This window comes from Ornithorhynchus anatinus, chromosome 16 (assembly GCF_004115215.2).
Source record: "Ornithorhynchus anatinus isolate Pmale09 chromosome 16, mOrnAna1.pri.v4, whole genome shotgun sequence".
Classification (NCBI taxonomy): Eukaryota; Metazoa; Chordata; class Mammalia; order Monotremata; family Ornithorhynchidae; genus Ornithorhynchus; species Ornithorhynchus anatinus.
Genome location: NC_041743.1, coordinates 1,756,617 through 1,779,426, shown reverse-complemented (window position 1 = coordinate 1,779,426; position 22,810 = coordinate 1,756,617). Strand labels below are relative to the sequence as shown.

At 62.9% G+C, this 22,810-nt stretch overlaps 1 protein-coding gene across 1 annotated transcript; it reads right to left on the bottom strand.

Moving 5' to 3' along the window:
• Positions 1–1,661: 1,661 nt before the first annotated feature.
• Positions 1,662–13,677, bottom strand: GPR156 (G protein-coupled receptor 156). Its single transcript, XM_029080947.2, has 9 exons — positions 13,512–13,677; positions 12,299–12,441; positions 10,585–10,720; positions 9,774–9,884; positions 9,503–9,628; positions 8,327–8,422; positions 7,447–7,683; positions 3,833–3,970; positions 1,662–3,194 (listed from the first exon to the last, which is right to left on the bottom strand). The coding sequence occupies exons 1-9, from the start codon at positions 13,587–13,589 to the stop codon at positions 2,229–2,231; spliced, it is 2,031 nt and encodes a 676-aa protein (XP_028936780.1). The 5' UTR covers positions 13,590–13,677; the 3' UTR covers positions 1,662–2,228.
• Between the last annotated feature and the right edge of the window lie 9,133 nt (positions 13,678–22,810).

Sequence of the window (22,810 nt, the reverse complement as noted above, 5' to 3'; positions counted from 1 at the left end):
TCCCCTCAGCACTGTGCTCAGTCGTCTATATTATTTATGACCCTCTTTATTTTGTTAATGAGGTCTCCATCCCCTTGAGTCTATCTATCTGGATGATGATGTTTTTGTTTTGTTCTCTTTTGCTCCGCTGTCCGTCTCCCCCGTTTAGACCGTGAGCCCGTCGTGGGGCGGGGATGGTCTCTATCTGATGCCCGGTTGACCATTCCAAGCGCTTAGGCCAGTGCTCTGCACATAATAAGCGCTCAATAAATCCTATTGAATGAATGAATGTAGACGCCTCTGAGCCTTTGACGAGGCCCAAGCGGAGCTGGGGCGCCACCTGCTGGCCACCCCGCCCAAATCCTCCTCCTCCTCGTGGTACTTGTTGAACGCCTACTCTGTAATAATCATAATAACCTTGGTATTCGTTAAGCGCCTACTCTGTGCCGAGCACCGTTCTAAGCGCTGGGGGAGATACAGGGTCCTCAGGTGGTCCCACGTGAGGCTCCCAGGCTTCATCCCCATTTGACAGATGAGGGAACTGAGGCCCGGAGAAGTGACCCGCCCACAGTCCCCCAGCTGACAAGCGGCAGAGCCGGGATTCGAACCCATGACCTCCGACTGCCAAACCCGGGCTCTTTCCACCGACTGTAGTAGCCCCTGGGGTGGAGACAAGCAAATCGGGCTGGACGCCGGCCCCGTCCCGCATGAGCCTCGCGGTCTCAATCCCCATTCACGGATGAGGTAACTGAGGCCTTACAAGGAAGTTCAGTGTCTCGCCCATGGCCACACAGCGGACACAGCGACGGAGCTGGGATTAATAAAAATAATAATAATCATGTTGGTATTTAAGCACTTACTATGTGCCGAGCACTGTTCTAAGCGCTGGGGGAGATACAGGGTCATCGGGTGGTCCCACGTGAGGCTCCCAGTCTTCATCGCCATTTTCCAGACGAGGTCACTGAGGCCCAGAGAAGTGAAGTGACTTGCCCAAAGCCACCCAGCTGACAGGGGGCGGAGCCAGGATTAGAACCCATGACCTTCTGACGCCCAGGGCCGGGCTCTAGCCACTATAACGGGCTGCTTGCCAGAAATCTTCCAGGGTTGGAGTGATACAGAATCAGGGGGTGTGCGTGTGTGTGTGTGTGTGTCTCTCTTTCTCTTCCATCCCTCCCTCCCTCACTGATGAATGTTTTAATCCAGGGCAATTTGGACCCCCTCAGTTACCACAAACTCACAGACAGCATAAATTAAAATCAAAGTTAGTGTTTAGGAAAATAAATAAGAGTGTGGGGTTTGGGGGGTGGGGGGCGGGAGGAGCCCCGGGGCCCAAAGCCGGGAAGAACGTAAATGGGGGGGGGGGGGGCGTCTCCCACCAGGAATTTCACCACGACAGAGCGCAGAGGGGAGGAGGCGCGGGAAGGATCCCGCTCGGAGGCGGGCGTGACCCGCGGCGGGTCGAGGGGGTGCCTTCTGCCCCCCGGGTCCTCCATGCCCACCCTGAGGAGGATTCTGGATCACACCCCACCTCCACCCCGCAATGTGGGGCTCCGAGTTTGGTGCCGACCCCCCCCATAAACTCCTTGAGGGCAGGGATCGTGTCTAACTCTATTGGACATCCCCCCCGGCGCTCAGTCCAGTGCTCTGCGTCCAGTAGACTGGAAGCTCTTTGAGGGCTGGGATCACGTCTACTAACTCGAGTGGACTCTCCCCAAGAGCTCAGTCCAGTGCTCTGCACACAGTAGAATGGAAGGTCTTCGAGAAGAGGGATGGAGTCTCCCAGCTCTACTGGACTCTCCCCAGCGCTCAGTACAGTGCCGGGCACGCGGTAGTCCCCCCCTCGAGACTGACTGAGCTCCCCAGGAGTCCGGCCGGGGCAGCGTGCGGACCCATCCCGGATTTCGGCCCCGGCGGGGCTGGGCCGTTCCATCCCCACCCCCCAAACCTTCATCCCCCTAGCAGTCCTTCCATCCAGGGATGGCTGAGGCGCCCGGTCGGTCACCACCGGGAGCGGACAGACACCGCGGGCCCAGAGAGGGGCACTGGGTTGCTCTAGGGCGCACAGCCAGCCAGTCCCAGAGGCTGGAGCCGAAGCTGGAATTCCCGCTTCCCGGAGGGGTGAAGTCTTCTCCCGCAGCAGGGAGCGGGCCTCGGCCCGTCCCCCGGGGACGCGCACGTGTAAGTGTGTGAGGGTGGGCGTGGGGGGGACGTGAGGCGCGTGAGGGTGGACCGGACCTGACCTCGGCCGCTCAGACCAGGGTGGGCGTCAGGTCCTCCTTGAAGTTGACCAGCGGGGCAGGCCGGCCGGTGGGGTCGGGGTCGGGGTCCGACTCGGAAGGGGTGTCGTCGCTGGAGCTGGGGCAGCGTCGGAAGCAGACTTCGCAGTAGAGGCCGGGGCGGCGGCAGGACCACTCGTCCGAGGAGCTGCCGGACCCCGAGTCGGGGCAGCCCCCCGGGGCCGCCCAGGGCCACGGTTCCGGCGCGGGGAAGAAGCGGGGCGTCCCCAAGGGCAGGCTGGGGGGCCCGGAGCGCCCTCCGATCCCGGGGGCTCCGGCCCGGCCCCGCCCACCCTCCGCCCGGGGGCTTCGCCCGCGGGCTGGGGGCCGGGGCCAAGGGGAGTCCTCGCCTCCCTCCGGCCGCCCGTCGATGGCCCCGGCCCGGCTCGGCCGGTCGTCTTCCGGCGGGCCCGGGCCCAGGTGGGGCCCGGAGTCGGCCCTTCCCCGGCAGCCCCATCCCGGCACGGGCCCGGGGAAGCGGGGAGGGGGCGGGAGGGCCTCCGCCCTTCGTCTTCTGACGTGGTAGGGGTCAAAAGTCAAGCTGCTGGAGGGAGCCCTCCTCTGAGGCTCCCGGGTGGCAATGGGGTCGCGGGACCCCCGGGGACCCCCGCCCCAGAGCTCCCACAAGACGTCCCTCAGCTGGTCGTGGCTGACGCACCGTCCGGGGACCGGGGGCGGCGGGGCCCGTCGGGGGGCGGCGGGGTCAGGGAGGTCCTCCGGCCCGGCCACGTGCTCCTCGGGGCCGGGCGGTGGGCGCCGGGAGGGCGCCGGAGGGTCCGGGGGGCCGACGGGGTCCCGGCGCCCGGGGGCGCCGGAAGGGGCGGACGGGGCGGCGGGGGCAGCGTCCGGCCCTGGGGGGGCCTCTGCCGACATCAGCCTCACCAGCCTCTCCTTGGCCTTGGCCACCTGCTCCTGCAGCGTCTCGATGGCGGCGTTTTTCTGGGAGAACCGAGGCCCGTCGGGATGGGGTCAAGCAGCGGGGGCCCCCACTGACTCCCACGCCCGCCCACCCGAGGGCTCTCGATGTGGGGAGACCCCGCTCCCCCCGGGAGCGGGCAGGGCGGAGCCGGGGTGGTGGGGATGGGAAGGGGTGGGTGTGTTGTAGGCCCCGGGGGAGGGAGAGCCCGGGAACCTCAAGGATTCGCCGTGAGCCCGGCAGGGGAAGGGGGCGTTCGAGCTGGGGAGGGGTCGGTAGCTGGCTCCCATGACAAACACCCCCCGGCCGGACCCCGGGCGGACAGTACTCTCCGAGCGTAAGTGCCTGACGATATGTTTGACCGTTGCCCTTTAATTCGTTTTCGTTACTGTTGGGACGCCGGCCTCGCCGTTCCGTCTCCCCCGCCCCGTTCCTCGGGTAGCCCTTGGGGGTCCCGCGGGGACGGGGGCCGGACGGTCACCGGACGCGGCGCTTAGCACGGTCCCGTCGATCCTCGGTAACGGGGAGCACCCCCCGGCCCCCCCAGACCGGGGAACCCCGGGCTCCCCCGACCGGCGGGGCGGCTACTCGGACGGTCAGCCGCGGTCCCCACCCCCGGGCCCCGCCCCAGCCCCGGGCCCGGCCCCGGCCGGGTGGCTACCTCGCCGAGCAGCCTCTTGAGGGAGTAGATCTGGTCTTCGCCGGTGGGGCCGGGGAGGCTTTTGCTGGGGGAGCTGAAGTACTTGGCCATGTGGCCCACGGCCGGGCTTTCCTCGTCAAACGCCCGCCACTGCCTCAGCTGCGGGCACAAGAGCACACGGCCAGCGTCCACATACCGGCCACCCCCCGGTTCATCCGCTCGTTCGATCGTATTTTCCGAGCGCCTACCGGGTGACGAGCACGGTACTGAGCGCTCGGCAGAGGACAAGACCACAGTAGACGGACACTCTCCCCGCCCGCCGCGAGCTTACAGTCTAGGGCCGGGTAGACGGACGTCAATATAAATGAAATCGGAGACACGGACGTAAGGGGCGCGGGGCTGGGAGCGGGGGAAGAACAGAGGGAGCGAGTCGGGGCGACGCAGAAGGGAGCGGGAGAAGAGGAAAGGAGGGAGTGGTCAGGGAAGGCCTCTGGGAGGAGGTGGGCCTTCCGGAAGGCTTGGAAGGGGGGCGGGGGAGTCACTGTCGGATTTGAGGAGGGGGGCACGCTCACTGCCCGTGTCTGCCCTGGGAGCTGGCAGACTGCGGAGATTCACGGGGCGAGGGATCTATTCTCGCCCTATGCCCCAGAAGACACGGCCACGGAATCTCTCGAGCGCTTAGTCCAGTGCTCTGCACCTAGTAAGCGCTCAATAAATACTTTCGAATGAACAGGTCTTCCCTGTCAGTCTGAAGACCGAGCCGGGGGCTTTAAGAGTGTTTCCTAGCCAGTCGATCAATCGGCAGTACTTATTGAGCGCTTGCCGTGTACGGGACGCTCGGGAGGGGACAATTAATGTCTGTCTCCCCCCCAGACTCACTGTGGCTCATTGTGGGTGGGGAATGTGTCTGTTTATTGTTCTATTGTCCTCTCCCAAGAGTTCAGTACAGTGTTCTGGACACAGTAAGTGCTCAATAAATACAGCTGAGTGAACGAATGAATGAATGCACACACAGTCCCCACCCTCGAGGAGCTTACAGTCCGAATTCTCGCCGCAATCGGGCCCGGGTTTCAAGAGAAACCACCGGAGCACTAAGTAAAACCCTGTGGCTGCCGCTGTTAGCCGCCGGGGGAGAGTTTGGTTTCTTAAGAGCAGGTTTTCAAAATTGCCTTCAAGACGCAAACCGCCCCGTTTCTAAGACACGTTTGGACAGGTTTCTGTTGGGGCGGATGATTCGTTTCTGGAAGTTCTAGTGTTTCCTTTCCTCTCTTCTCTGTTCCCACCCCCCCGGTTTGGGGGTTCCAGGGTTTGGGGGCTTTGGGGCCGGCCGGGTTTAGTCAGGACCGCCCCCCGGGTGGACATTTTCCAATACAGAGGCCCGCGATAAGGCCCCCCGCAAGCGGGACGAGTCCCCCTGCCCCTTGTCGTTCTTTCCCCGTGTCCCACCCGACGCAGCCGTGAAATCCCGCAGGCCTTTGCGGCCTGCACACGGGCGACCGCGGCCTCCCGCCGCCCCTTGTCTCCTCGTGCCGGCCCGGGGGGGGGGGTCTCGGGGACCACCCAGAAGGAGGGGAAAGAGGGTCCCCGGTCCCCCGACCCCTCGCTGGGCTCCGCCCCCGAGCCGGGCGGCTCGGAACGGACATTTGAAATGATTCTCATCCTAAACGCGCCTCGGGCCTGAGGGCTGAGAGTCAGGGCCGAGCCACAACTTGCCCCCAAGATTTCCCCCCGTCGGGACCGAAAGGAGCAATCGAGCCACCGGTGAGAGGCCCAGAGTCCCCAGGCGAGGTTTAAATGACAGAAACAGGGAAGCAGGGTAGCCTAGTGGCAAGAGCCCCAGCCCTGGAGTCGGAGGATCCGGGTTCTAATCCCAGCTCTGCCCTCTCGCCCTCTGTGTGATCTTGGGCAAGTCGCTGCACTTCTCTGGGCCTCCGTTCCCTCAGCTGGAAAATGGGGATTCAAAACCTGTTCTCCTTCCTACTTGGACGGTGAGTCCCACATGGGTCAGGGACTGTGTCCAACCTAATTAGCTTGTATCTTACCCCATCGCTTAGAACAGCGCTTGTCACACGCTAAGCACTTAACAAATACCAGAAATGAAGTAAATAATCAATAAGAACACCGGGCTTGGAAGGATGGGTCCCCTTACACGGGGGGTCTGAAGGAAGTCCATGTGGGAATTCCCCCGAGATAATAATGTTGGTATTTGTTAAGCGCTTACTGTGTGCCGAGCACTGTTCTAAAGGCTGGGGTAGATACGGGGTCATCGGGTCGTCCCACGTGAGGCTCCCAGTTAATCCCCATTTTACAGATGAGGTCACTGAGGCACAGAGAAGTGAAGTGACTTGCCCAAAGTCACACAGCTGACAGTGACAAGAGATCCACCCACACGTGAGCCATCAAGGCACCAGCTGATTTTTTTTTAAATGGAATTTGTTAGGCGCTTACAATATACCAGACACTGTTCTAAGCACTGGGGGAAGCTACAAAGTAATCAGGTTGGACTCGGTCCCTGTCCCACGTGGGGCTCACGGTCTTCTTCCCTATTTTCCACGTTAGGAAACCGAGGCCCAGAGGAGTGAAGCGACTTGCCCAGGGTCACAGAGCGGACAAGTGGCGGAGCCGGGATTAGAACCCGGGTCCTTATGACTCCCGGGCCCGGGCTCTAGCCACTAGGCCGCAGCGCTTGATCTGCGGAGGGGCCATCCAGGGTGACCGTTCCAGGACTACTCCCCGGTGCTCCCCGGCCCAGAGCCGGACGGGCCCCAAGATGCCAGAGGGGAACAGGCTGGGCCGCCCAAACCGCCCCCGACCCGCTGTCACCCTGAAGCCCTCCGGGAAGCCCAAAGGCAGGGGCGGGAGGAGAGCCTAGTGGGGAGAGGCCCCGGACGTCCCGTCTCTGCCCCCGCCCGGCCTGCTGGGTGACCTGGGGGCCCGAGTCAGTTGACCTCACTGGGCCTCGGTTACCTCATCTGTAAAAATGGGGATTAAAAAAAGTGAGGCCCCCGTGGGACAACCTGATGACCCTGTATCCACCCCAGCGCTTAGAACAGTGCTCTGCACATAGTAAGCGCTTAACGGATACCATAATCATTATTATCATTAAAGTGGGGATGATCATCCCGCCTCTCCCGGCCTCGCGGGGACGTGGCGGACATAATATTGACGGTATTTGTTCAGCGCTGTGTGTCGAGCACTGTTCTAAGCGCTGGTGAGAACGAGGTAAGTGGCAGAGCGCGACCGCCTCGGCGGACACGGCAAACGGGAAGGGGCCGGTCCCGGCCGGCGACTCCCTACGGAGGGGCCAGGAGCCACGGAAAGCTCCCTCCCGTTTGCCTGGCCAAGTGGATAGAGTGGCTGGAGCCTGGGCCTGGGAGGCAGAAGGACCCGGGTTCTAATCCTGCCTCCTCCACTCCTCTGCTGTGTGACCTTGGGCAAGTCGCTTCATTTCTCTGTGCCTCGGCGACCTCATCTGGAAAACGGGGATGAAGACCGGGAGCCCCGTATGGGAGAGGGCCCGCGTCCAACCCAATTCGCTCGTATCCGCCCCAGCGCTCAGTCCAGCGCCTGGCACGCGGTAAGCTCTTAACCAACACCGTAATCTTCATTGTGATTATTATTCTGATCGTCATTACCTGGGGCAGGAAGACGAAGCAGTTGACCGTGGTCGTGCAGACGAAGATACCGCCCGACGTGAGACCGAAGAGCAGGTTGGGCCAGGCGGGGAAGAGGCGGGCCACCAGCAGGGCGGTGCCGGTGGCCAGCGCCGCCAGGCAGATGCCCGCCAGGAGGGCAGAGGACTGGTTGACGGGCGGAGAGCTGATGGGGCCGGTCAGCCCGGCCACGTACGCGCCCACCAGCAAGAGCGCTCCCTGGGCAGAAAGGAGCATGATCACGGTGCGTGTGTATTAAGCGCTTCCCGTGTGCCAGTCGATCGGTCGAGCGATCAATCGCTGGTACTTACTGAGCGCTTTTTATGCACGGAGCACTGTCCCGAGGGCCTGGGAGAGGACACCACAACAGGGTTAGCAGACGTTCCCTGCCCACGATGTGCTCACGGGCTAGAGGACACTCTGCTAAGCACTGGGGCAGATCCAATTGCGGTCTAGTGGCTAGAGCCCGGGTCTGGGAGTCAGAAGGACCTGGGTTCTATCCCCGACTCCGCCACTTGTCTGCCGTGTGACCTTGGGCCAGTCACTTCACTTCTCTCTGGCTCAGTTACCTTACCCGTAGAATGGGGATTGACTGCGAGCCCCACGTGGGGCAACCTGATCACCCTGCATCTACCCCAGTGCTTAGAACAGTGCTTGGCACATAATAAGCACTTAACAAATACCACGATTCATTCACCCATTCCATCTTATTTATTGAACGTTTTCTGTGGGCGGAGCACTGCGCTACAAGTACAAGATCACAACAAATAAGACTAACTGTTCGGACACAACCCCGGCCCTCCGCGGGTCTCCCAGTCGAAGGGAAATGAGGGGGGGCGACCAGGGAGTCCGGGTAACCCACCTTGCTTCCCAGGATCAGGACGACCCAGAGGTCGGCGTAGCGTGAAGCGCAGAGGTGGGTCCAGCTTCCGGAGCAGGAGAGGTCTCTGTCGGACACCTGGGAGGGTTGGGAGGGAGGTGAAGGGGAGCGGACAAGGGTGATGCGCTGAGCGAGGGTGGGAGGGGGCGAACCAAGCCCCTCTCTGTACCCCACTGATCCCCCAGTGTGGGGACTTGGTTCCAGACCCAGCTGACCCGAGTCCTGCCACTTTAGTGCGAGAGCAAAGCCAACTGCAGTCTAAATCCCCATTCTACAGACGAGGTGAATGAGGCACAGGGAAGGGAAATGACATGCCCAAAGTCATACTGCCAAAGCTCAGTCATTTATTCATTCAGTCAGTTGTATTTATTGAGCACTTACCGTGGGCAGAGCCATCAGGGAGTCATACTTATTGAGTGCTTACTGTGTGCAGAGCAGTCAGTCAATTGTATTTATCGAGCGCTTACTGCGCAGAGCACTGTACTAAGCGCCCGGGAGAGGACAATAGAACAATAAAACAGGCACGTTCCCTGCGCGCGACGAGCTGACAGTCTCGAGACATTCATAGATATAAATACTCCCACTCCATCAGTGAAGCAGGAACCCATGTGACTGCTCATTGTTCTACTGTCCTCTCCCAAGTGCTTAGTACAGTGCTCTGCACACAGTAAGTGCTCAATAAATAATAATAATAATAATGATGATGGCATTTGTTACGCGCTTACTATGTGCCAAGCACCGCTCTAAGCCCTGGGACAGATACAAGGTTATCAGGTTGTCCCACGTGGGGCTCATAGGCATAATCCCCATTTTACAGTTGAGAAGTGAAGTGACTTGCCCAAAAGTCACACGGCTGACAGCCGGGATTAGAACCCATGTCCTCTGAGGCCCGGGTTCTTTCCACTAAGCCACGCCGCTTCTCAATAACCCGTTGTTGGGTAGGGACGGTCTCTATCTGTTGCCAAATCGTACTTTCCAAGCGCTTAGTTCAGTGCCCTGCACACAGTAAGCGCTCAATAAATACGATCGAATGAAATACGATTAAAGGAACGAACCCAGCGAACTCGGGCGGCTCCCACCCCTCCACCCCCTCCTTCCCAGAGGCCAGCTGGGAAAGGACGGACGCGGGGAGAGGGCGCCCAAGAAGTCTCCCCTTACCCTTACGGTGAAACTGAAGACCCGGAGGCACCGGACCGGGTCCGAGAGGGTCCAGGTGGCGAGCAGCACGGCGTCGGCCACGACCAGCGCGGCCACCAGCCCCAGCAGCTGCAGGTCTTTGATGATCTGCAAAGGACCGGGACCGGGGGGCCGGCCGACTTTCCCGCAAGCGAGGTTTCGGGGCACCCCCTCCCCGCCGCCCCCCGGGGGACGCGGATCCAGCCTTCCCCTTGCCCCCCAGGGGCTGGGGGTCGGCAGGGGGGACACTCACCACTCTCTTGTTGGGAAGACGCTGGGTGAACACCCTGTGGAGCCTCCAGCTCTTTCCCAAGATGGGGCTGAACATCAGCGAGCTGCCGAGGGCCAGCAGGGCCAGCCGGGTCTAATCGGGGAGGGGACGGGAGAGGAGCCGTGAGGGGAGGTGGGCCTAGGGGGTGGCGGGGCGGGAGCTGAGGGGCTTCTCTTCTGCCGGACAAGGGCGAGGAGAGGGTGGGATCATTCCCTCCTCCTCCTCAAAACAGGCACACGGGGAAGAGGGTGCGTATAACAGTAATAATACCAGTGATATTTGATGACGTTGGTATTTGTTAAGCGCCTACTGTGTGCCGAGTACTGTTCGAAGCGCTGGGGTAGATACAGGGTAATCAAGTTGTCCCACGTGAGGCTCACAGTCTTCATCCCCATTTTACAGATGAGGGAACCGAGGCACCGAGAAGTTAAGTGACTCGCCCACAGTCACACAGCTGACAGGCGGCGGAGCAGGGATTAGAACCCATGACTTCTGACTCCTAAGCCCGTGATCTTTCCACTGAGCCACGCTGCTTCTCTATTTGTTTAACGTGCCAGGCACTGTAGTAAGCCCTGGTGTGGGTTGTACTCTCCCAAGTGCTTAGTACAGCGCTCCGCGCACCGTCAGTGCTCAATAAATATGACTGAATACAAGCAGATTGGGTTGGACGTATTCCCCGGCCCCCGGGGGCCTCTCCGTCTTAATCCCCATTGTACAGCTGAGGGAACCGAGGCCCAGAGAAGGGAAGCGACTTGCCCGAGGCCAGACGGCAGTGGGCCCCGGGCCCACCCACCTGGACCACGGTCTCCAGCGACGCTCCGGCCCAGCCGCCGGGCTCCTGGACGCCGAAGAGGAAGGCGCTGCTGTAGGTCAGCCCGCTGCCCAGCAGGGTCACGATGTTCAGGTTGGGGCTGGACATCTTCACGATCCTGGGGGGCGAGGGGGGCGTGGCGGGCAGGGCCGGGGGCCCGCACGGAAAGAGAAATCCCCTCCCCAGGGGCCCTCCACGCCCCTCCGGGCCCAAACCGACCCCGCTCGGTCCCCGCCCCCCGGGTTGGACACTGATCATCGGGCCCGCCCGGGGAAAAAGTGGGCAATTTGTTTATAAAGTACTTAGATCTGCACCTGAGCACATGCGTGCGCCCGCACACACACACACGTTCTGCACGCTCCCACCCAAACCATCCCCAGTTCCCACTCAGGTCTCTCCCAAGGGACCATCGAGGGGTCCTGCCACCCGAGCACAGGGGATGGACAACAAAGCTTTGATTTCCTGCTGCGGGGGAGGAGGAGGAAGAGGAAGAGGAGGAGGAGAGAAAAAAGGAGAAGGAGGAGCAGGAAAAGGATGGAGAAGAGGAGGAGGAGAAAGAGGAGGAGGAAGAACAGGAGGAGAAGGAGAAGACAAGGAGGAGAAAGGAGGAAGAAGAGGAGGAGGAGGAGAAAGAGGACGGAGAAGAGGAGGAGGAGAAGGGAGGAGGAGGAGAAAGAGGAGGGAGAAGGGGAGGAGAAAGTAGGAAGAAGAGGAAGAGGAGGAGAAAGAAGGAAGAAGAGGAGGAGGAGAAAGAGCAGGGAGAAGAGGAGGAGAAAGGAGGAAGAAGAGGAGGAGGAGAAAGAGGAGGGAGAGGAGGAAGAGGAGAAAGAGGGAGAAGAGGAGGAGGAGAAAGGAGGAGAAGGGAGGAGGAGAAGGAGGAGAAAGAGGAGGGAGAAGAGGAAGAGAAGGAGAAAGAAGGAAGAAGAGGAGGAGAAAGAGCAGGGAGAAGAGGAGGAGAAAGTAGGAAGAAGAGGAAGAGGAGGAGAAAGAAGGAAAAAGAGGAGGAGGAGAAAGAGCAGGGAGAAGAGGAGGAGAAAGGAGGAAGAAGAGGAGGAGGAGAAAGAGGAGGAAGAGGAGGAAGAGGAGAAAGAGGGAGAAGAGGAGGAGGAGAAAGGAGGAGAAGGGAGGAGGAGAAGGAGGTGAAAGAGGAGGGAGAAGAGGAAGAGAAGGAGAAAGAAGGAAGAAGAGGAGGAGAGAGCAGGGAGAAGAGGAGGAGAAAGAGCAGGGAGAAGAGGAGGAGGAGAAAGAGGAGGGAGAAGAGGAGGAGGAGAAAGGAGGAGGAGGAGGAGGGAGAAGAGGAGGAGAGAGCAGGTAGAGGAGGAGAAATCGATCAATCAATGGGGTTTATTGAGCGCTTACTGTGTGCAGAGCACTGGCCTATGCGCTTGGGAGAAGACAGTGCAATAGAGTTGGTAGAGATGTTCTCTGCCCCCCATGGGTTTACAGCACAGAGGGTGGAGGAGACAGACATTAATAAAGATAAAGAAATTCCGGCACACCATCTGCCCACCGGCATATCCACACCCGCCTGCAGGCCCCGCTCACACACACCTACGCTGGCACCCATCATCGGCCCTGCCCGGCTCTGCCCACACTCACCCAGCGTCCCCCCACGGCCCTCGGCCCCTCCGTGATCCTGTGGGGCCGGTGGCGGGGGTCGTCGGGGCGAGGGCGGGGGGCCGCAGGAAGGGCTCACCTGTTCCCGCGGCAGCGGACGGTGAAGGCCAGGAAGAAGAGGGTGAGGAGGAGTCCGGCCCCGAGGAGGGTCCCCACGACGCCCCGGAGGGCGGGGGCCAGGGTCGGGGTGCTCCCACGGCCCCCGCTTTCGTCTGACGGAGTCTGGGGAGGGGGAGAGGCACGGGGAGGAGCCGGACGGGGGGGACCGTGAGCCCGGGCCCAACCCCGGCCCCCTCGGGGGACTGGCGTTCCCCGTCGACCTTCTGAGCGCTGAATTTGGACTAATGATTTACGGCATTCGTTACGCGCTCACTACGCTCCGGGTACTATGCTAAGCGCCGGGGCGGATCCAAGCAAATCGGTTGGACACGGTCCCCGTCCCAGGTGGGGCTCACCGTCTCGATCCTCATTTGACAGATGAGGGAACTGAGGCCCAGGGAAGGGAAGCGACTCGGCCAAGGTTCCACAGCGGAAGGGTGGCGGAGCCGGGACTAGAACCCATGACCTTCTGATTCCCAGGCCCGGGCTCTAGCCGCGACGCCATCTCCCTGGTGTCTGTGGGGTGGTCCCCTGCTTGGGGGGGGGGGGGCGGGATAGACCCCGAGAGCCCCTGCTTCGGGGGGGGATCTCAAACTAATTTTCCAGGACTTTGCCCAGCCCCAACTCAGCACTCTGTACACAGCAGACGCCCGGTACAGTGCTCTGTGCCCAGCAGGCGCCCAGTATAGTGCCCCACCCAGAGCAGACACCTGCTACAGGGCTCTGCACACACAGTAGACGCCTAATCCACTTCTCGGCCCACAACAGACACCCACTTCAGTGTTCGGTCCCCCGAAGGTGCTCAGCATGCAGCGGGCACGCGGTAAATACTGAGGAAGCAGGGTGGCCTGCCTGCTGTGTGACCTCGAGAGAGTCGCTTCACTTCTCCGGGCCTCAGTGACCTCATCTGTAAAACGGGGCTGAAGACGGTGCGCCCCAAGTGGGACGTGGACTGTGCTCAACCCGATCTGCTTGCGTCCACCCCGGCGTTTAGTACAGTGCCCGGGACACGGAGAGCACTTAACAAATACCGTGAAAAGGAGAATGAATGAGAACGTCGGGCCTTATGGCCGGCGCCCCAACTTTTGGGGTCCTGGGCAACTTGAAGCCACGCCCGCCGCGGGGGAGAGCCCCAGGCCTCTCCCCACCCTGACTCGTTTCCCCCCTCACCCCTCGCGGGAGCGGACACTTACGACGACGACGGAGCAGAGGTCGCGGTGCTGGGCGGAGAGTCCGGAGCAGGCGTGGGAGCAGTTGCGGATGGGCTCCATGGCGGGCAGGGGGGCGGGAGGTCGGTGGTCCCACGCGCCTCGTCCCCTGAGCTCCCATGCCCACGTGCGAGGCGTCCGGGGGCGAGGGAGGGGGTCACCGGCGGCCCGGGCCCCGCTCGGCAGGGGCACAGGCCGCCCCGGGACGGGCCCCGCCGCCGCCGGGTGGGGGTCTCGGTCTCCCCGCCGCCACCGGGCCGGCCGCTCCGGCCTCTCCGACCGCCGCGGCCATCCGCGGGGCAGCGCCACACCTGAAAGGGAAGAGCCACGTGGTGAGTCCGGGGGTCTCGGGAGACCGGACGGCTCGACCGGGACCGCCGGACCCTTCCCCCGCCCGGGCCGGGGGTCTCAGCCGCTCAGCGCCGCCCTCCCTCCCACCCGGCGCTTGGTGCCCGGATAAAATAATGAGAAGTAACTGTGGCGCTCGCTAAGCGCTTACTACGTGCCAAGCACCGTTCTAAGCACTGGGGCGGGCACACGCAAAGCGCGTTGGACCCGGTCTCTGTCCCAGATGGGGCTCCCAGTCTTCGTCCCCATTTTCCAGATGAGATGACGAGGCCCAGAGAAGGGAAGTGTCTTGCCCGAGGTGACACAGCAGACAAGGGGCGGACCTCTCCCCCAGCATTGTCCCCAGACACGTCCCAGCCGTCACACAACCCAGAGCGCACACGGGCACACGGAGCAGAGGAGCCGGTGGGCCCGGAGATAGGCCGGGGGGGTCGGCGGTTCGGAACCTCCCAGGTGTTGGGGGCGATCCCCTGGCCCTCTCTTGGGGCCCGGAGGCCTTTTTGAGCGGCTCGGGATTTCAGGTCTGCCGGCGGGGGCCACGGAAGGCCCATCCCGCCCGCCCGAGGAGCTTCCGGGCCTCGAGGGGGCCGTCCGAGCCCGGACCCCAGCCCGGCAGAGGCAGCAGACGCGGCCGAGCCTCGCTCACGGCCCCCCACGGAATCTCTAGGCGTTCAGATTCCCGGATCCCAGATGAGCTGGGACTAAAGCAGGAGAGATCGAGGTCGGATCCAAGGGAGAAGTTCCTGACTGGGAAGGGATGGACGGCGGGAAGGGCTCCGAGGGGACGGGGCCGAATCTCCACCGGAGAGAGCCGCAAGGAACCTGACCCTGTCTGTCCCGGAGGGAATGACCTCTCGCCTCCCGGAGGCAGGGGGCTGGACCAGATGACTCTTCCGGGCCCTTCCAGCGGGAAGAACTAAGCTCATTCCCTCAGCTGTCGCCAAGGAACACCGGGCACTGGACTATTATGCAAATGGAGCCCGTGCGATTTCCATAAAAGCCGGGCACAAGTGGCGATTAGTGCTCATTAATATGCAATAAAACTCTCGTTCCAGAGCCGCCGAAGGCAGGAACGAGGACCGGCCTGGCTCCCGCCGGCGGGAGAGGCCCCTGGCACCCTGCCCCGCCGGGCTCGGGGGCCGCGGGCGTAACGCTGAAGCCCACCGTCGGGGAGGAGGGGGCAAGGGGCTGGGGTGGGTACGGCTCTGGAACCCGGGTACCCGAGGACCACAGATTCCACTGTCCTCAGGGGCCGGAGGCCGACCGCGTCAAGCGCCGGGTCGCGTTTCGCCCCAACCGGGCCGGCAGATCCCGAGGCGGGGGTCCGCTGTCTCTGGGCACCCCAACCGCCTCCCCCGGGGCTCCGCACAAGCCCAGTGTGGATGGGGGTGGGCTTGGCAGGACGGGGGGCAGACGGCCCGATGAGCCCTCTCTGGTTCGACCTTTGACTCTGCCCTGTCTCCCGAACTCCAGAACGACCCTTCGAGCCGATAGGTGCGAGAGGACATCGGGGGGTGGGGGGGGTCTCCCCCAGGGTCCCTCTGCGCCATACGCCAGGCACCGTGCTAAGCACGGGGGGCGGGGGCGATACGAGCAAATCGGGTTGGACGTAGTCCCTCTCCCGGTCGGGGCTCACGGTCTCCATCCCCATTTTCCAGATGAGGTAAATGAGGCCCAGAGAAGAGAAGCGACTCGCCCAAGGCCATACAGCAGACACGTGGCGGAGCTGGGATTAGAAGCCACGGCCTTCTGACGGCCGGGCCCTCGCTCTCTCCACTACGCCACGCCGCTCCTCTCCGGAAGACGCCTCCAGCCAACGCCTCTCCCCAGAACCGGTTCCGGCGGCCCCTGGGCGCCGCACACCCCGCCCCGTCCACCCGCCTGTCCACCCGCCCGCCCTCCGAGCCCGCCGGGGGGAGCCGGGGCCGCAGCCCGTGACTCAAGGCCCCACGCAGGCTGTTATTTAACACGAATCTACTTGTCCAGCGGGACTTCAAACTGGCCGGCCTCCCCCGGAGCCGGCGTCGGCAGGCGCCGAGTCCGCCGGGGGCCCCGCCGGGCGGGTGTGCGCGTGCGGTGCGCTGGGGGGACGTCCCGCTCGGGGCTCGGCCTTCCCCAACCCCCAGGGCTTCGGCCCCCTCCGGGCCTGCCCTCTGCCTCAAATCGCCAGTCGCGGGACGGGGCCCCTTCCCCGGAGCGGACCGCCTCGCTTCTCTCTGCGCTTCGGCTGCCTCGGCTGTAAAATGGGGATGAAGCCCGCGAGCCCCACGCGGGACAGGGACCGTGTCCAACCCCGTTCGCTCGTATCCGCCCCGGCGCTAAGTGCGGGGCCCGGCGCCTGGTAAGCGCGTAACAAAAACCACGATCATTAATTCATTATCAAAGGAGGCTGGTGACAGCGAAAGTCGGCCCGCCACCAACAACTAAACCAATGCACACGGGGGGAGGACCCCATGACCGCCCTCCTCCCCCACAAGAGATGGACAGAAAGCGCGGCCTGGTCCTCCCCGAGGGGAACCAAAGGGCAGTCTCCCCACAGACATGAATATTTCAAGAGTTCGTAAATACTTCATCCATTCGATTGGCCGTATAATTGAGCGCTTAGTGTGCGCAAAGCGCTGTCCTGAGCGCTTGGGAGACTACTTCGGTCCCCTGCAGCCCAAGAACCCCGGGGATCAGCCTCGGGGGTCCGACTTGGGGCGGGGGGCGTTGGCGGCCTCTTCGGCCACTGCTCCGAGGGACCCCAGCCTTCAGAAGCTGTCGCTCGGCCTCTGGCCGCCCGCCGCCCCCCGCCGGGGTGACAAAGTGACGAGCCCCCGCCGGGACCCCGAAAGCCGGGCCGCCGCACGCGGCCGACGTCCAGCCCGGCTTCCTGCGGACGGCGCGCGCCCCGTTCCGATCCTCGACGCGCAACAGTCCCCCCGGGAGAGCGCTCGCTCCCCGGTTTCCCCTTCGCAAGGTGTGCTTAAGGCTCCGCGAAGCTCGCCGCGTGGGGGATCCGTTTCCGGCAGGTGGCTTCCAGGGCTGAGAATCTAATCTCTCCCCCGTGATCCTCCTCTGGAAGAGACCTACCGGAGCCCAGGAAACCAGAGATGCCCACTGGGCCCTGCGGAACCGGACCGGGGCCCTGCCCCCCTCCCCCGTCCCCCCCCCCCCCTCGCCCCCTTGTAGGGCCGCGTGGCGCCCGTTGCCCAGGAAACCCAACGGGTGGCCGGTCTGGCCAAAGTCTCCCGGGGTGGCTCAGTGGAAAGAGTCGGAGGTCGTGGATTCTAATCCCGGCCCCGCCGCTCGTCAGCTGTGTGACGACAGGGCAAGTCGCTTCACTTCTCTTGGCCTCGGTGACCTCATCTGGAAAGTGGGGACGAAGGCCGTGAGCCCCACGTGGGACAACCCGATGACCTTGCATCTCCCCCAGCGTTTAGAAGGGTGCTTGGCACATAGTAAGCGCTTAACGAATACCATCATCATCATCATCATCCTGCTTTCCCTCCCGTGGACTGGGCGCTACCTGCGGGCCAGGCGCTAAAAAGGGTGTGATATCAACGTGAGCCGGGCACCGGCACGGACCGGGCGCCGCCGTGGACGGGACATCACCGGGAACCAAGGATCCGTACGGACCGGGCGTCACCGTGGTCCGAGCCCCGGTACGGACCGGGCACCGCTACGGATCGGACACCCGGCATTTTCTCTGCCGTCTCGAACTCCCCCCTTCGGATGTCATGCCCGCCGGGTGACCGTCACACCGCCTGCCGGCCCGGGAGCGGACCCCTGGGACCGCATCCGGGTATGACCATGGTCCCGGTGAGCGTGTCCCTGCGACGGCGTCCGTGTGTGTGCGCGTGGGCCTGTATGTGTGGGCGCGTGCGCCGTATAATAATAATGTCGGTATCCGTTGAGCGCTTCCTATGTGCAGAGCACCGTTCTAAGCGCCGGGGGAGATACGGGGTCATCCCCATTTGGCGGATGAGGTCACTGAGGCCCAGAGAAGTGACCTGCCCACAGTCACCCAGCTGGCAAGTGGCAGAGCCGGGATTGGAACCCATGACCTCCGACTCCCAAGCCCGGGCTCTTTCCACTGAGCCACGCTGCTTCTTCATCGGTGCGATGGTACTCCTGGAGCGCTTACTGTGTGCGGGGCACCGGACTGAGCGCTTCGGAGAGTCCGACCGGGAGACAGAGAGGGACGATCCCCGCCCAAAGACGGGGTCCCGGGCGAGAAGATAACGGGCGGCGGGGCCTCCCCCCAATCGCCCCCTCCCCTCGCCCTGCCCCGGCTGACCCCCTTTGGAGTCCGAGGTCGTGGGTTCGGATCCCGACTCGGCCGCCTGTCAGCCGGTGAGCGAGTGATCTTCCCTCCTGGGGGCCTCAGTGACCTCATCTGCAAAATGGGGACGAAGACCGGGAGCCCCACGGGGGCCGACCCCGTAACCGCCCCGGGGTTTAGCACGGCACGTAGGAAGCGCTTAAAAAACAAATCCCAACATCATTCTTATTATCGGGACCCAGCCCTCGGTCCCCCCTGCCCAGGGGTTCGGGGTGCGGCCCAAACCACCCCCCTCCCGCCCCCCGGCCAGTCCCCACTCACCTGGCGCGACCCGGGGGGGGGCAAGAGGAGGAGGAGGAGGAGGCGGGTGCGGGGCTGGACCCCCGAGTTGCAGGCGGACAGTCCTCTGGGCAATCCGGGGCTCCTCCTCCCTCTGCTACTCGCTCCGCCTCCTCCCCCTCCCCGCAACCTCAACCGTCTCCCTCCCCTCCTTTCGCACCCAGATCCGCCCCGGGGGACCCTCCGACCGGCCCCCCCCCCCCCCAAACCCTCCCCCCGGGAAGGAGACCCTCGGCTGGGGCAGGAGGTGGGGGCTCAGATAACAGTGATAATAATAACAGTGACATTTCTTAAGCCCTTGTTCGTTCAGTAGTATTTCTTGAGCGCTCCCTATGCGCCGAGCACGATAGTCATTCGTTCATTCATTGAAGAGTATTTATCGAGCGCTTACTATGCGCAGAGCACTGGACTGAGCGCTTGGAATGGACAAATCGGCAACAGTTAGAGAACTGTATATAATAATGTGGGTATTTGTTAAGCGCTTACTACGTGCCGAGCACTGTTCTAAGCGCTGGGGTAGACAGAGGGGAATCGGGTCGTCCCGCGTGGGGCTCACGGTCCTCATCCCCATTTGACAGATGAGGGAACCGAGGCCCAGAGAAGTGAAGTGACTCGCCCACGGTCACCCAGCCGACAAGCGGCAGAGCCGGGATTCGAACTCGTGAGCCCTGACTCCGAAGCCCGTGCTCTTTCCACTGAGCCACGCTGCTCCTCCTGTATAATAATGCGGGTATTTGTTAAGCGCTTATATTTCCATCACCCTACTTATCTTGTCGATGAAACGTACGTCGCCTCGATTCCGTTTAGTCGCCATCGTTTTTACGAGACGTTCTTCCCCTCGACCCTATTGGTCGCCATCGTTCCCGTCCGTCCGTCTCCCCCGATCGGACCGGGAGCCCGTCGGGGGGCCGGGGCCGTCTCTATCTGTTGCCGACTTGTTCGTTCCGAGCGCCCGGTCCAGTGCTCCGCACGTAGGAAGCGCTCGATAAATACTATCGAATGAAGGAAACAGTCCCCGCCCTTTGACGGGTTTAAGGTCTAATGGGGGGAGATGGGCCAGGCGCCGCCCTCGGCGCTGCGGCAGACGCCAGACAGTCGGGTGGGACACCGTCCCCGTCCCACCTGGGGCTCGCCGTCTTCGTCCCCGTCTTCCAGATGAGGGGACTGAGGCCCGGAGAATGACGACGATGATAGTGACGATCGTATCTGTTAAGCGCTCACTACGTGCAAAGCACTTTCTAAGCGCTGGGGGGATCCAAGGGGATCGGGTGGTCCCCCGTGGGGCTCACACAGTCTTCGTCCCCATTTTCCACATGAGGGAACTGAGGCCCAGAGAATAATGATGGTGATGATGATGGCATTTGTTAAGCGCTTACCACGTGCAAAGCACTTTCTAAGAGCTGGGGGGATACAAGGGGATCGGGTGGTCCCCCGTGGGGCTCGCACAGTCTTCATCCCCATTTTCCAGACGAGGGAACTGAGGCCCGGAGAAGTGACCCAGCTGACGAGCGGCGGAGCCGGGATTAGAAGCCGTGAGCTCGGAGTCCCCAGCCCGTCGCGCTTTCCACTGAGCCACGCGGCTTTCGTTTGCCCGAGGTCGCACGGCGGCCAAGTGGCGGGGGCCGGGATTAGAACCCACGACCCACTGCAGCCCGGGACCAGGCCCTAGCCGCCACGCGGGGCCGCTTCTGCTCGGATCCCTCCGCGCCGGGGCCCCGGGCAGCCGCGTGCGAGGGTCGGGGTCGGTGCGGAGGGAGGCCCGGGTCGGAGGTCCCAAGCAGGGAAGGGTGAGGTTGTCCCCGGGGCCGGGACGGGGAAGGGAACGGGCCCAGCCTCGAGGCCGCCGTGCTGGTCATCTCCGGGGCCTAAAGTACAGTGCCAGTCGCTTGGCGCGGCGCTCCGCACAGACTGAGATGGAAAGACGAAAGGGGACCGGCGGAAACGACGCTGCCCTCGGGTTGGCAGGTCAAGGCGGACCCCGGGGACGACCCCGTCGCTTGGCCTTCAACTTCGGGTTCGCCTTCGACCCGGGGCCAGGCGTGCGGATGGTGCCGTGCAAGCCGCCCCCACCAGACGCCATCCCCCGGGCCCCGGGCCCCGTGACTCTCTCCGCCTCCCCTTCGGAAGAGCCCGTCGTTGGGGAGCGATCGTCCCTATCTGCTGCCGAATGGGACTCTCCAAGCGCTCGGTGCAGTGCCCTGCGCGCAGCGAGCGCTGGATAAGTACCACCGCGTGAACGCACGAAAGTGCGCACGCACAAACCCACCACTCCTGCACACGGTCATTCACGTCCCTAAGTGCCCACGTACTCACACAGGCGAACCCCGCGCATCTGCAGGGCCCACGCGCGGGCCCGTACGCACACGCAGATGCGCACGCGCAGGTCCGTGTTCGCTGCGGCTGGGGCGTCCACGGGGGGAGGGGACGCCACGCCCCCGTGGCCCCACGGCGCGAACCCGCCCCCGACCTGGCCGGACCGCCGGGCTCGGCCCAGTTGGCGGTGGCCGGCTGGGGTTGAGTCACCGGCTAATCGCCCGATGACACGATCGCCGGAGCCGGGCGGACGTGCCGCCCGGGCCTCGCTCCCTCCCGCCGCCCCGTCGCTGCGCCCACGCGGCCCGCGGTCGCCCGGCGAGGCAAGGGAGGGCCCTGGGACCCCCGGGACGGCGTGAGAATAATGGCCACGTTGATGATTACGGTACTTATTAATAATAACAATAATTATTATGCCTTTACTATGTGCTAAACAGTATTCTCACACAGGGTAATCAGGTCGTCTCAAGCGAGGCTCACACTTTTAATCCCCAATTTACAGATGAGGTAACCGAGGCACAGAGAGGTTGCCCGAGGTCACACGGCAGACGAGTGGCGGAGGCAGGATTAGAACCCACGTCCTCCGACTCCCAGGCCCGTGCTCCTTCCACTGAGCCGTGCTATTTGTTAAGTGCTCACGCTGTGCCAGGCACCGTTCTAAGCGCTGGGGTAGATACAAGATAATCGGGTTGGACACGGTCCCCGTCCCACGTGGGGCTCGCCGTCTTAACCCCCATTTTACAGATGAGGGAACCGAGGCACGGAGTAGTCGGTCATCTCATCAGTAAAATCGGGATGGAGACCGTGAGCCTCACGCGGGACAGAGACCGTGTCCTACCCGATTTGCTCGTATCCACCCCGGCGCTTAGTACAGTGCCTGGCACAGTAGTATGCGCTTAACAAATCCCACAGTTGCTATTAGGCTCCTTCAGGACTTTCCCACCGGTGACCCATCCCGGATCACCCGACATCTCCCGCCGGAGTGAAGACAGAGGGAAGCGGCATTCCCTGGTGGAAAGAACACAGGCCTGGGAGTCAGAGGACCCGGGTTCTGATCTTGGGCAAGTCGCTTCTCTGTGCCCGTTGGGGATTAAACCGTACACCCTCCCAATTACGAGAAGCAGCGTGGCTCAGTGGAAGGAGCCCGGGCTCGGGAGTCGGAGGTCGTGGGTTCTAACCCCGGTTCCGCCGCTTGCCAGCTGACTTTGGGCAAGTCACTTCACTTCTCGCTGCCTCGGTTCCCTCATCTGTAAAATGGGGATTAAAAGCGCGAGCCCCACTTGGGACAACCCGATCACCTTGTATCCCCCAGCGCTTAGAACAGTGCTTTGCACATAGTAAGCGCTTAACGAATACCGCCATTTCATTAGCTCGGGAGCCCCGTACGGCCCCCTACCAGATAATCGGGTTGGACCCGCTTCCTTTACCACATCGGGTCCAACCTGCTTATCTTCTATCTACCCCAAACTGCGAACAGTGCTTGGCACAAAGTAAGGGTTTACCAAGTCCCTTTTAAAAATAAAATTTTTTAAAACCACGAGGCCCAGAGGGGTGAGGTCCTGGCTCGGCCCCTCCGGCTAGCAGCCTCACAGGCCGTCGGGCCCCTCCGGCTAGGAGCCGGGCTCCGGCTCTGACGGGGGCACCGAGGTGCCCGGGGGGGACCGCGTGGCCGCCGCCCTCTCCGACACCCACCCTCGGGGTTAGGGCCAGACCGTCCGACGGCCGACCCATCCCTATCCCTGACTCTCCCCCAGCGACCCCGCCCGGATCACCCAACGCCGTTGACCCTCCCCGGTGACCCAGCACGGATCGTCCAGTATATAACCCCCCCCCCTCCGTCCCTGACCCTCTCCAGTGACCCAGGACACTCTCTTCCCCTCTTCAACCCTGATCCTCGGCCTGTGTCTCTCCCAAACCGGGTTGGAGTCGGCCGGCGCGTTCTTCCTCCTCCCTGGCTCGAGGTGACACATTCCAGTCCCGGGAGCTCACGGGTTTCCCTCCTCGCCGCTTGACTCTCCTT